Source organism: Oxyura jamaicensis, chromosome 8, assembly GCF_011077185.1.
Source record: "Oxyura jamaicensis isolate SHBP4307 breed ruddy duck chromosome 8, BPBGC_Ojam_1.0, whole genome shotgun sequence".
Classification (NCBI taxonomy): domain Eukaryota; kingdom Metazoa; phylum Chordata; class Aves; order Anseriformes; family Anatidae; genus Oxyura; species Oxyura jamaicensis.
This window is the reverse complement of record NC_048900.1, coordinates 10,173,580-10,186,391: the sequence shown is the minus strand read 5'-3', so window position 1 is coordinate 10,186,391 and position 12,812 is coordinate 10,173,580. Positions and strand designations below refer to the sequence as shown.

General features: G+C 53.7%; 1 protein-coding gene across 4 annotated transcripts in view; it reads left to right on the top strand.

Annotated features, from left to right (window-relative positions):
- PBX1 (PBX homeobox 1) overlaps nucleotides 1-12,812 on the top strand; it is a 117,568-nt gene that overhangs the window by 80,077 nt on the left and 24,679 nt on the right. For 2 of the 4 annotated variants that reach the window (XM_035332924.1, XM_035332921.1), the window contains exon 1: nucleotides 1,232-1,346. The exons of 1 other annotated variant lie outside the window; for it this stretch is intronic. In XM_035332924.1, the coding sequence (XP_035188815.1) occupies nucleotides 1,247-1,346 (100 nt within the window). In that variant the 5' untranslated portion in view covers nucleotides 1,232-1,246. Of the gene's footprint in view, nucleotides 1-1,231; nucleotides 1,347-11,123; nucleotides 11,268-12,812 lie in introns of those variants that run through there. One more of the 4 variants, XM_035332922.1, reaches the window with a different exon arrangement.

The window sequence follows — 12,812 nt, the reverse complement described above, 5'->3', positions numbered from 1 at the left end:
CAGCCTGAATTTTCCTCCTCTCCCTCCTCCTCTCTGCTCAGCACACGTGAACGCGCGGGATATTTGTGGGATTGCAAACGCTCTGGGCACGGCGCTGCCGCGGGCTGGCACACGGGACATCTGCAGAAGGATTTCTGCTTTCCTTGGGCTTTTTGGTACGGGCAGGGACAATCATCCCAGATCGTCCTGCGTCAGCAGCAGAAGTGTCTTCCTGTAGCTGGTGATGCCTTGCAGATGCTTTTGCCCCTTTTTTTGCCTTTTGGGGCGGGTGGATTGCCTTTCCCATCCTTTCTGGGTCCCCATCTAGGCCCTCCCAGTTGCATCGGGACCAACGATGAGGGGCCAGAGACGCCCCTGCAGGGAAGGCAGCGATGTGCTCTTGCCCTGGGAGGTGGGTGAGTTGGCAAACTGCGTTTCAGGATCCCCGAGACTTGGCTTGGAATCACTTCTGCCTCGAGATAACGGTGTGGGGTGCCCCGGTCCTCCTGGCGTGGCAGCACCTCCCAGCCCTGAGAGCAGCAAGAGGCAGAGAGCGCTGTTGGAACCGAGCGGTGAATGTGTCGGGTATTTTTTTGTGTTTTGCTTTTTCTCCAGTAGGACTTTGACCAAAAAAAACCCAACCCACCCAACAAAACCTAAGCCAACAGGTAAATTGCATTTTTCCCCAAACCAGGGCCACGGCACCGAGCGAGCTGCAGCGTACGTGGGCAGAGGTTTTACCTTCCCCCCCCTCCCACTTCCCACCTACCTTTCGACAAGAAACCTCGTGCCGTCTTTCAGCGTACGGGTCAGCTGGGCCGCCTCCGGGAGAGCCCCCCACCCCACGTCCCCTGGCTGCGATTCACTCGGCTTTTGTCTGGGGGCCGAATGGACGCGGCGAGCCCCTCGCCGGGGTGCGGGCCCCTCGTGCGTGCGTGGGTTATCCGCGGGGCGTGGGTTATCCGCGGCGGTACCGCTCACGGAGAGCGCGCTAATGAGCGTGCGGGAGAGCGGGGGGAACGGATCGTTGATGGTTATGATCTGGCTACTGTCAAAATAACGTGTTATTTTGACGCTTGCTTTGTCTTTGCTCTCGGAGCAGCGCGAAGGTAGTTTCTTAGCAACAAAACCAGGTTCTCAAACAACACCGGTGAAAAACAACCCCCCGGAAGAACGGCGCCGGGGGAAGAGGAAGGATGGAGAGCGCTCTCCAGCACCTCCCCTGGGCACAGAAATGAGATGGAGAACACCTTCCCTGGGCACGTAGATGAGATGGAGAACAGCTCCCCGGCACGGCGCTTGCCCGTGCAGGCGGTGCCCGGCCCTGGGGCGTGGAGCTGGGGCTGTGTCCTCCGTCCCTTCCTCGGATGGGTAAACTGAGGCAGCCTGGGGGCAAACGGGGGCCTGGGGGTGACCTGGGAGGGTCTGGGCTCCCCTGCCATGGGGACACTTGGAGCTGCCACAGCCTGGCTCAGATGGGTCCCAGAAGGAGGGCGGGAGGGAGCTGCCTGCAAACGATTTGGCAAAGGTTTCCCTGCTCCGTGTGGAGCGTCTCTCCTTTGAAGCCGGCGCTGGGGCTGGTGTCTGTGCTGACGTTGGAGTCCATGAGAGCAAACGGCTCCTCCAGCCAAGTATCTGCCAGGCTGTGTCGGGAGAACTTTTATCATTTCTGTCACAGACATCACAACTCGCTTGTCTTACCATACATCTTCCTAAATGTGACAGAATATTCAGCTGTTATTAATTGAATACTCTCTAATTTAACTGCTTAGCAGGAGGAAGAGCGACTGGTTTGTTTCAGCGGGGAGAGCTGAGGATTTGGGGTGCAGAGGGGTGTTTTGGGGGACAAAACGGGGCTTTTGGACCAGGCCCCCCCTTTCGCATGGGAGGTGGCCGAGAAATAACCCCCTTGCATGAGCTGATCCTGCCCGGGAAGGGCTCTGGTGTCCCAGGCACGTGGCAAAGCCCAGTCTGGAGATGTCGAGGACCTCGCTGCCTCCCCACCCGCAGCTTTCCCACCTCAGATGCACCATGGAGAGAGACAAGAATGCATCAGCGAGGTTTGGAGCCTGGGAATTTTGGCCGCTATGGGTAGAGGGGAAGGCTGCGGAGCCCCTGTGCCACCCAGCACAGCCGCACCGGAGGCGAGGGACCCGCCACTCCTGCCCCGTGCCCGCCGGCCGCTTGCACGCGCGTGTGCCCGTGTCGCCGCGCTGCTCGCCGTGAAAGTTCAAAGCCGGAGTCGAGTTTATTGTTTCTATCTCGTTTATTTTATGTATAGTTTTACACTTTATTATATGCTGTGACATCTTAAATGGAGGCTGTCACTCCATCTTGACTACTGCTAGGGGCTACAGCCACTTACTGTGTCAGGCTTTTCGGCAGCCCTGATTAACGATATCAAAACGAATGGATCCCAGCACAGGCACAAGCACGAAAATCAAGGGGCGATTTGCATATTCAGATTGGGTACGACCTCGAAAGGATGCAGCTAATGCAACTATTGCACCCACACACCCCACGGGTGCAAACACACGCGGCCACGCATCCCCGTGCACGGGACCCACACGTGTTGTGAAGGCTCAGGCGGACATACGTGTATTTATTGGTGTCTTTGGCCAAAGGGAAAAAGCACTCGCCCTTTTTTCCCTGAGTATTTTCATCTCCCAGGGCAATATATCAATTAGGATAGCTAAATGGAATAATTTTTTTTTTTCTTCTTGCGAGCCTGTTGGGATATGTTGCAGAATTACCCATGCAAACGCTTTTTTTTCCCTGAAAGTAGCATTTTGTTAGGTTAATTCATGCACTGGAAAAACAAACTTTCTGTTCTTCCAGTCCAATCTCCACTTACAAGTCAGGTTTTTGTAACCCTGTCATTAAAATGCGAGGTAGCCTACAGTAATTTGAATATTTCATTCTGCCGGCTGCTAATGCACTCTGCATTACAGATGGTACTTGCTCCATCCTTCTGGACTGGGTTCAATTATAAATGAAAGTAGGGAGCTGAGATTTGTCTTTTTGTCTCTGCTTAGTTGGAATAACACAATAAAGCTTGATGGGTAGGAATTCCTCAAGCTGCCTCCTTACCTTTCTCCTCTCTCAAGGCGAGCCTGGAGCATTTGGGTTGGTGGCGGCAGGGTTTGTCACCGTCCTTTTGTGCCTCGGAGGGATTGCGTCCCCTTCTGGGGGGCTCTTGGTTCAGCCCCTCTCTGTCTTCGCATGTGGTGGTGGTGGGGGACCTGCTTTAAGCACCGTGGGGACGGGAAGGAGGAACGCCAACAGTCTCTGCTTGGGGACGTGGTTTTCTGACCCTTCCTAAACCCAGCCCGGGATGACAACCGTGCCCGTAGCTGGAGGAGCGATGGAGCTGCAAGGCAGCCCTCCTCCAGCCCCGGGCTGCTGCTGCAGGCTCTTCCCAAAGCCCCCGGTAATGACAGGGCCCCTGGAGAACCAAAGAAAACATTTACCTCTGCTTCGTGATTAACAAAAGGGGGGTAGCAAATCTATAGCCCAGCTGCACGGCGGCTCTATATTACATACAGATGCCTTTTGCGAGCTCCTTCCTCGTCCCCAAACGGTAAAAGCAATATTGCCGAGGGAGTCGGAGGAGGTGAGGGCAGGGCTTTCAATTTGGTTTTACATTTACAAGGACCAGATGGCCCGCTGGAGATGATCTTTGATCTGGGACGCAGCCGGAGTTTGTCGAAGATTTTTGCTCCCTTTTTTTTCATCTCCTGCCTGTTTATAGCGTGGGCCTCTCTCGCAGGAGGCTGGGGCTGAAGGAGCTGGGGGGAGGGGGGGCGTGTGTCCATCTGCCTGGCCAGCACCCCGTCCCTTGCCTTTCCAGCCTTGGTGTCAACCCTGCTCTGCCCGAGAGCCTTCGGAGACATGAGAGAGGACGGGCTTTGTGGTAAAATCCCCGAGCTGGGCTGTCCAAGGTCATCAGCCCTCCCTCCTCAGCCCTACTGCTTGTGCTCCCATGATTCTGCCCCTTGCTTGTCCTGTAAAAAAAGGTCCTCTGGCCCTCCTGCTGTGCCCCCTTGATTTTGGGGTGGCCTGGGGCTCTGTGGGTAGGGACACACAAACCCGGATCCCGTTACGCCACTGCCCTGCAGCACGGAAATTTGTGTCAGCAAGATCTTGCATGGAATATAATTAAACACACGCAGGCGCCTCGAAAGAGAAATGCCATTAATTGATCCTTTTTAATTATTTTCTTCCATTTTTTCTGGTCTCTCCCACCCTTTGAGGCGTGTGGAGGTGGACGGCCTCCTTCTTTCTCCCTTTCCCCCCCCGCCTTGCCTGCAAAGGCCAATTTTGGGTTTCTTTCTTCCCCCACATGTTTTGAATGGAGCTGAAGCGAGCGCAGCTGATCCTATTTCACAAGCGCTTGGACTCTTGCAGCACTCTCCCTCCTGTCCAAACAGATCGTTTACAGAAGGGGCCTCTATTTAAAAAAGGAACTGAACGTTCAGAGCTGTTTTCTGGCCCTAAAACACTGCCGACCGGCTGTTGCCTTTCAAAGAACTGGGCTTTGTCTGGCACGTTGGGCTTTGACGCCGGGCATGGTGGCACGAGGAGCCGAGCATCGCGCAAAGCGTGTGCTCCTTTGTGTGCCCGAGGTCGCTGAGTCCCAGCAAAACAGGGCTGTTAGAGCAGCAGGTCGGATCCTGCACGGTTGTTGTGGGTTTGGGGCACAAATGGGAGCTGTGTGTTGTCTGTCCCTGTTCCCTGCTCTGTCCCCAGGGACGTCGTGTGGTGCAGCTTGCAGCAGCAGGGACGGTGGTCAGGCACCCCGTGTCCATCACACCACGACCACCTACCCAACACCGACCTAAATACCTGGCCGTACAAGCCATACACCTCAAAACCATGTGTCGTAGCTATGTTAGCTTGATGGACCCACCCAGGATTTGAACTTGCGGTTTAATTTTTTTCCTGGGTTTTGAATTGCCTGGAGTCCTGACATGGGATGGTTCGCCTGGGAACGGAGACCCTGGTCTCCTGGGGAACAGCAGTGCCCAGCCTCCATGGGGCCGAGACCCTGGGCCGTGGCTGAACTCCGAGAAGACAGATGATCACCGATGGTAGGAGCCAGTGATCCACGTGTGCTCGGCAGGGGATCCTCCCCTTGGCCAGGGCAGGAGGATTCCTCCTGCAGATTTGTAGTCTCATGTCCATCCCCAGCTGCTGCTAAGGATGTTTGTTTTGGTGGGAGAGAGAGGGAGGAATATTTCCTGCCATTGCTTTCCTCTGGGACCTGCAGCTTTGGAAAACCTCTCCTGTATTGCACCAAATCCAGGATTTAATCTAACCCATGGCAGGGCTTGGTGACGGGGAGGCAGCACTCGGCCACGTGCTGGGCAGCGGGGACTTGGAATTGCTTTGCAAAGCCCAGACCTGAGTGGGGCATTGCCATCTAGCAAGCACCAAGCCAGCTTTTCGTGGACGGAGTCTCAGGGGCTGTCTTGCTGAAGGATGATGGCAGGAGACGAGACTGAGAGGCAGCCGTTGGGCTTGGGCTCCTGCCAGTCCTTTCACCTATGACTTTCTTGCCCTGGCTGCTTTGTGCGTTGAGCAGCAGCGCAGCGTGTCCAGGGGAGATGACCTTTCCAGGAGGGGAGCGGGCTAGAAAGGCAGCTTCCTTCTGGGGAAAGCCTCTTCTTTGTTCGTCTCAGGTTTCAGGGCTTGGCCTGGGGCGCTCGAAATGGGACCCTTGTCCTCAGAGGGGCTCTGGAGGCCCCGGCTTCTCATTAGCAGATTCAGCTCATTCAAAGGACCCATTTCTTTTCAGCAAGGAGAATTCATATGCAAAGCACCGCACGGAGCAGGAGGCAGATCCCAGCCCAACTGGCGTTCAGAGGGTTGTGGTTTTTTTTTTATGACTGGACCTGTCCTTGGAGCAATCCCGCCTTTTGTTTGCTGATTTGTTCCTGCAGGGTTTGGGGAATCCCGCGTCCACTCCAGGCTCTGGAAGTGTTTCCACGTGTGCACAGCACCAGGTCGGAGCCCCTTGGGGTGGGGACGATGGCTTGCTCAGTCCCTCGGTGGCAACTTGCTCTCCTGGTGCTGTGCAGAGGGGACTCGGGGCCGTCAGCAGACCCCAGCAGAGGAAGGTGAGGTCCCACCACTGCCAGCGCTGCCATCTGGGGGACCAAGGCAGAGCCCTGTGCTGAACCACTGGAATAGCAAAATCTGATTCTCCTGCCCCATATCACAATCTAGGATTGGAAAAAATCCCATCTATGCTCCAAGAGGTGTGGGAAGAGGACGTGTACACGTCTGTGTTGCCCTCCTCCCCTTTGCTGCCTGTAATGCCAGGTTACCATTACAGCCACCGGCCTTTCATCAAGGCAGATGCTCCCCCGAGCCAGCCAGCCCGTAGCCAACAAGAAGGGTTTCTCCTCTTCCTCAGATCTGCTGCTCAGCCTCATTCTGCTCTGCTTTATCTCCCGTGCCTGCTGTGTGGAGCCACCAGGGGCCGTCCTGGTGTCCCCCCAGCAGGGGCTGGTGACGAGCCCGAGTAGGCCGCACGGCGGCGGACGCTCTCCCTGCTGCCATGTGGTTGGTGCCACACGAGGATTGGGGACGTGCTCCGTTACCTATGCAGACAGGGGTTGATTATACTCCATGGCAGCAACTGGAAGCTGCTCATCCTGCCCTGGTCAGGAAGGGGGAGACTGCTGGCTGAGATAAGGCAACTGCAGGCTGGCGGCCTGAGCCCAGCATCGCTCCAGCCCCCTTCAGCCTCCTCCTTACAAACTCCTGGGGTTTGTAAGCGTTTCCAGCCTGCTTTTTGTGGCTAAATGTCACTGCTCGGTGATCAGGTCATGGTGCGTGCTCTTGGACTGGTGCAACTTAAATACTTAAATGTGATCCGTGATGCTTTGATGGACCGCAGCGTAGCAATAGCTGGGCATGTAGAGCGAGAGGATTCCCTACCCAGCTCTGCTGCTGGCTGAGCTAAACCAGTCGACGTGGGGAAGGGCTGGGAAGCAGAGCTCATGTGTGTTCATTCTGCTTCCCGGGGACTCACAGTGCTCAGGGAATCTGGGCTTCGGTAACCACCGCGAACCGTGCCTTTTTTTTTTTGGTGGAAAGGGCTATTTTAGGTCATTTTCCGCTTTGGGGGGGATTTTTTTTTTTATTCCAACGTGTTTGTGATAATTTTCCAGACCTTTTGAGAGTTGTGCTGCCAGCTCCTCGCTCACTATGGCAACTGGTTTGGCATTTGGGGAGGGGCTGGGGGAAAACTTGTGCAGGCTGTTCCCCGGCACGGTGCGATACATTTCTCCCTTCTGCAGCCTCCGTGGCACACGCAAGCTGCATCCTCCCGAAGTGATGGAGAGCTGCTCCTGGGAGATGAGAGACATTTTGGCATGCGATAAGTTCCCCACACTCCAAAATTACAGTGTGAGGGTAATTCAGACTGCTTTGTGAATTTGGGTTGAATTCAGCAAATAATTTGGCCTCTTCCACCCCAGAAACATGCAAAGTTACTGTTTTCTAAGCAGTTTGGTTCTTTCGAAGTTGACCCAACTTTTGATTAAAAAGAAAAAAAAAATGAGGGGGAAAGCGATGACATGAAATAGAAAGAGAAGATTTATTTTTTTGGTTCAGGAAACATTTTTGAGCGGTTTGGATTTGCAAACTCCCCAAACTGGTGGTGGTTAGGAGGGTGCTGGGGTTGGTGCCTGTGCCCTGAGCAGCTGATGCTTCTGCTGTTGGTCCAGTGGGACTTGTTGGCCACGGCTGGAGCTGGCCTCGGGGCTAGATGGGCCATTAATCTGACGTGACGTGACTGCTCGTGGGTCATTGTGCAGCGGATGAGCATGTTTTCCTGCATCCCCAAGTCGTGATGGCGAGCACGGTGCGTGTTGCACAGCCGGGGACTTTGCCAAAGTTGGAGCGTGTCCTGCAGTCAGTAGATTTTCTGCTTGGGGTTAGCCTGTTGTCCGACCCCTGGCTCTGTGGGAGTATGTGTTTTTTTCACAATTGTGTGTGCTTTATGGGCTGAACGAACGCTTCTCCACCTTTAAAAGCCTCTCTCACAAAATTGTTTAAGTGCTTTGTTTCCAAACAGCCCTGATGGACACTGCTGCGTTGGGAGAGGAGGTGGCTTCGCAAGGGTCTGGAGTGGGTGTGCGGTGCTTGTGCCTTACAAGCCTCTCTCCTTTTATTGCTGTTGGGATTTGTTGGTCTGCTTTATGGCTGTAGACTGCGAAAATTGGTGACAGAAACGGCCCATCAGTTTCACAGTACTCCTCCTTTCGCTGGGAAATAAATAAATAAGTAGGTGCACAAAAAGCCATTTTGCCAGCTGAAATTTTCCATGCCTCATCTCACGGCAGCCTGTTTTGGAAAATCTGAGCAAAATCTGTTCATCCATTTGTAAGTTTTGGAAAGGTTGGAGAGAGGAGGGGAACTTTTATGTCAGTTGTAAGGAAAAAAAAAAAAAAAAGAGTTCTCTTAATTCCCACTTCCTGCAAGGGTGTGTGCCTGTGTATTTGGAAATCCCAGCTTCCACTTGTGTTGGGAATAGGTATTTGTGTTTTGATGTTTCATTTCTCAGTTACTTGATGTAAACGTGGTGAGCATACCTGACAGGCTTCAAATGCTCTGTGTTTACTTAACATTAAAGTACTTGCTTGCTTCCTTGCTTGCTGAGACTGTTCATAGCCATTTACCGTGGACACTGCGTGCTATGCCAAGAAGACGTTCATGTTGCTCTCCATCATGGGGACCCTTGCAGTGGTGGTTTGAAGGTGCAGCCCAGTTGGAGGTGCTCAAGCCTCCTGCACCAAGCTCCGGGAATGTACTTATTCCCTCTGAAGACGGGGTGTTTAAGATGACTTAGTGTTTAAATTGAAAATCCAAGTCAGTGCAGCAAGAACACGCAACTCAGCTTTGGTGTGGGCTGTCCTCAAATTTTGGCGGTGGAAAGGTTGTGCCTGGGGAGGGCTGCTCCTCCTTGCCATCATCCCTTTACATTGAGCAGGGCTCCTCTAGGATTCTTGCAGTGCTTTTACAGCAGCCAAGACACAGAGTTACACACTTTAATGCCTCTCTCTACGTTGGCCAAGCTGTGGTCATGATTTCCACGCGTATTTGGAGCATGTGGTTGATGTGGGTGCATTAGCTTTCGTTAGGTTTATGCAGGATTTCAAGCTTCAGGGCTGCCAAGTTAGGGAATTTGATATTTTCCTTTGTGTCGGGGGTTTATTGTTGCATGGCGATGCAGAAGAAGGCAAGCTGCAAATACACTTGAATACTGAAAAAAAAAACAAAAAACATGAATTTAGGAAGATGAACAGTCACAGGGGGCTTTTCTGCAACAGCAAAGTTTGGGAAGAGCAACTCGGGGGGTCGGCTGAGGAAGCAAACCCCAGCTGTCCTGCCGTGGGTATGAATGTGCACAGGAGCGCGAGCGGGAGACAGCCAGCCACAAGCCCTTTAAATGCGTTAAGCCCTCGCAATTTTAGCTGTCCTCAAATATCAGGCAGACGGGAATATTTTTGTATCGGGTTCAGTGCTGTTGATCTTAAATGTTCGCAAACGTAGAGTCAGGCTGCAGGGAATAGTGGCTTAGAATAATGTGCTTCGTTGCTGGCTCTGTTAGCAGGGGCATTTGTTGGCATCGAGGCCGTCCCTCTGCTCGCTGGCTGTTGTTGCAGATCCGGAGGCCTAAAAGCATTTCTTTAAAGAAAATCCACGAGCTCGTGTAAATCCTGAAGCTGGGGCTCTGTGAACCCAAGCGAATATTGTGAATGGTGCTTAAATTGCAGGAGGTAGGAAGCGTGTTGATGTTTAATATGCTGCTGTGTGGGCGCACACCTGAGCTCCTGCCTTCCCGGAGGAGCTGTCGTGCCACCGCCGTACGTACGGCACATCCCGGTCCAGGAGGGGATTCGGGCAAGACCTTTTTCATCCCGAAACGAGGGCGGGGTGCCCGTGCTTCAGCGGCGGATGCCTCGGTGGAGGAGGAGGCATCTCGCCTCATCCGTGCCTATGCGAGCGGACAGTGAGAGCGGGCAGCCGGGCTCCACAAGTGGCAGTTCTGCTCGAGGCGCCTCCGATTTCCCCGCGGGAAAGTCACGCAAAAGGCCAACGCGCAGCCGAGGAGTCGTCGCTTCTCCCGAAACTCTGTCGCTGGGCGGGTTGTTTCCCCCCCCTCCAGTACATCTTAGGCACAGTGGAGGCAGGAAAGAAAACCCTTCTGAAAATCACAACCTAATTACTCCCATCTGCTCCGGCACGGCTTCCCATTTCTGCCTGCCAGGATGCTTGTCTCCGATGCTAAGTAGCACATTATTTTCGATAAGTTGCAATCATTTACTTGAAATCTCCTTCTCCTTTCAAATGTCCCCCTGGAAAGGCAATGCAGCAGGTTGGGAGTGGGCAGAACCAACCACCAGAAAAGCAGCCCAGCTCGGGCAGGAGCGCGAGCTCTCCTCTGGCACTCACTAAAAGCCCTCAGCGGGTTTCTCTTTGGGGTGGGATTGTTTCGGTGTCCAGCTCTGGGGTATTTCTTCTTCCATCATTGCAGCCTGGGTTGGGCTTGTGTCCATCTTCCTGCCACATGTCCCCGTTCCCTCTGCTCCACCTTGCCATACCTCCCTGGTGCCTCTGCTTGGCCTTTGCCTCCCACCCCGGGAGTCTTGGCCATACATAACTGCAGGCAGCAACACTCAAGGGGGAACACAAGGATGGGAAATGAGAGCGCACTGCTGGTCTGGGGGCTTTGGAAGGGGTGGAGAGCAGAGTTGTAGGGCTGAAGCGTTGGCCTTGGTGAGGAAAGGTTGCTGCGTGCTCTGCTCCTGTGCCGAAAGCTCTGGTGACTCCGTGCCGTTCCCATCCCGCGTCCCGGAATAGCAAGGCGGGGAGCCGGGAGCTATTCTTGCTGGAGAGAGAGGAGGGAGCCCGGGAGCCATTTCTCAGCTGCTGGAAATACCCGAGGAGAAAGCCTAGGCCTGACCCCGTGCACGGGACTCAGCGATACGTGCTGGTCGTGCGCCATGGTTCTCGGGGTCACCGTCACCCATGTTGTGGTGCCTCCAGACCACTGCCTGGTTTTGGGGCTGCCCACCCTGCAGGGACAGCAGGAGAAGGAGAACACGTCTCTGTGACCGTGCGGGTGTTGGTGGCCAGACAATGTGGCTGTGGTGGTCCCCAGCTGCTCCTGGTGCTGGCATGGGTGACGGTCACGGGGTGGCCGTGCTCGATGCGTGGTGTTCCCCTCCATGGCGAGCTCGGGAGCGTTTTGCAACAGTGCAAACGGGGACAAGGTGTGTGGCTTTTGCTTTGATTTTAAAATACATATAGATGTACATATAAATTGTGCGTGTGTGTGTACATACGTCTGTACAAAAATGCTTTTTGAGCCAGCGGGGGCCCTCAGCGAGGGCTGAGCACCCTCTAGCGGCATTTGCTGCGGCTGTCGGGGCTGCCAAGCCAGCAGGAAGGCGGCCAAGGACAGAAAGTCTTGCATGAATTTTCCTCGCCCAGCACCCCCCGCTTGCAGTCATTATCTCTTTTTTTTGTTGTTGTTGTTTTGTTTTCCCTTTCCCTCTCTTTAATCGGGAGCAGCAAATGGAGGGTGCTGGGTGCCAGGGCAGGGACGAGAGAAGCGCCGATGCTTCTGGTCCATCGGGAGCTGCGCTGGGGTGGCTCAGTGTGGCCATAAAATGTCCCCGTCCCCTCCATGCTGAATGCTGCTTGCTTTTGCTGGTGTTTTCTGATGGTCACCAGGGATGAAGATTTCCCTCCCAGCTGCCTCCCCCTTTCCAAGACAGCCGGCAGAAGTGGGATCTCCAAACCACGTCCAGAGGAGCAGAGGGGAGGCGAGGAGGGACAAATGGTCCGGTGGCACCAGGTCCCCTGCTGGGGCTGGGGGTAGCACCTCGGGCACCCTGGCAGGAGCAGGGCTTGGGCCGGGTGCAGCTCCGGGAAGATAAAAAATGAGCTTTTAAATAATCATTTTGTCTGAGCGCAGCCTTCCAGGGATAAATAGGCAGCATCAGTTCTGCTTAGACACATTGCCCTTTTCATTTATTTACTCAGCAGCGTTATTCCGGCTGGCCAGCCAAACCTCTGTCAATTCCCCATGGTCCCTGGCCCCGGTGGCATTTTGGTGGCTGCTCCAGGGACGTGTGTCCGGAGGGTGCTGGCAGTGCACGGGCACCAAAATGTGGCTGTGCTCCCTGCGTGTGCTTCGTGCCGCGCGGTACCAAAGCGCAGTGCCTATGCTGTGCTTTTCATCACGAAGCAGCTCTCTAAACATAAACTAATTAATCACTTGTGCCTACCTGTCAGGTCAATGATTCCTGAGATTTTTAATCTAAAAATATTTCCCTTTTGAAATCCAGATGGACCTGTTTTGGCAACTCCGTTTTTTATTTTATTTTTTTGTTATTTTTATTTTTTTTAACTGTGTTGCTTCCCATTTGTATTTGGGCTTTTGATGCGCTTTTGTTTGTTTATTTTTTTTAATGGAAGACCTAGTCTCTTTGTTTTTCATAACAAGTTGGTCTCTCCGCGATGGGGAGGAGAGAAATGCCTGACCTGGCTTCTCAGGACTCCCGTAGCTCTAAAATGGGCATCCAGATCTGGCCCCGTGCTGCCATCCCTCTTTATATACACGATTAGCCCTAGTGTGGAGTTATTTAGTATTAGTTCATTTTATTGGCAAATTTACTCTTGCTGGTTTTTTTCTTTCTTTCTCCCCCTTCAACTTTCCCACCTTTGTTGACAGTGCATGTTTTAATCACAAAAATGCCAATAAGTGTTAAGGTCTGGAAAACAGTGTTTTCAGAGGAGACTGGGGCTTAAGA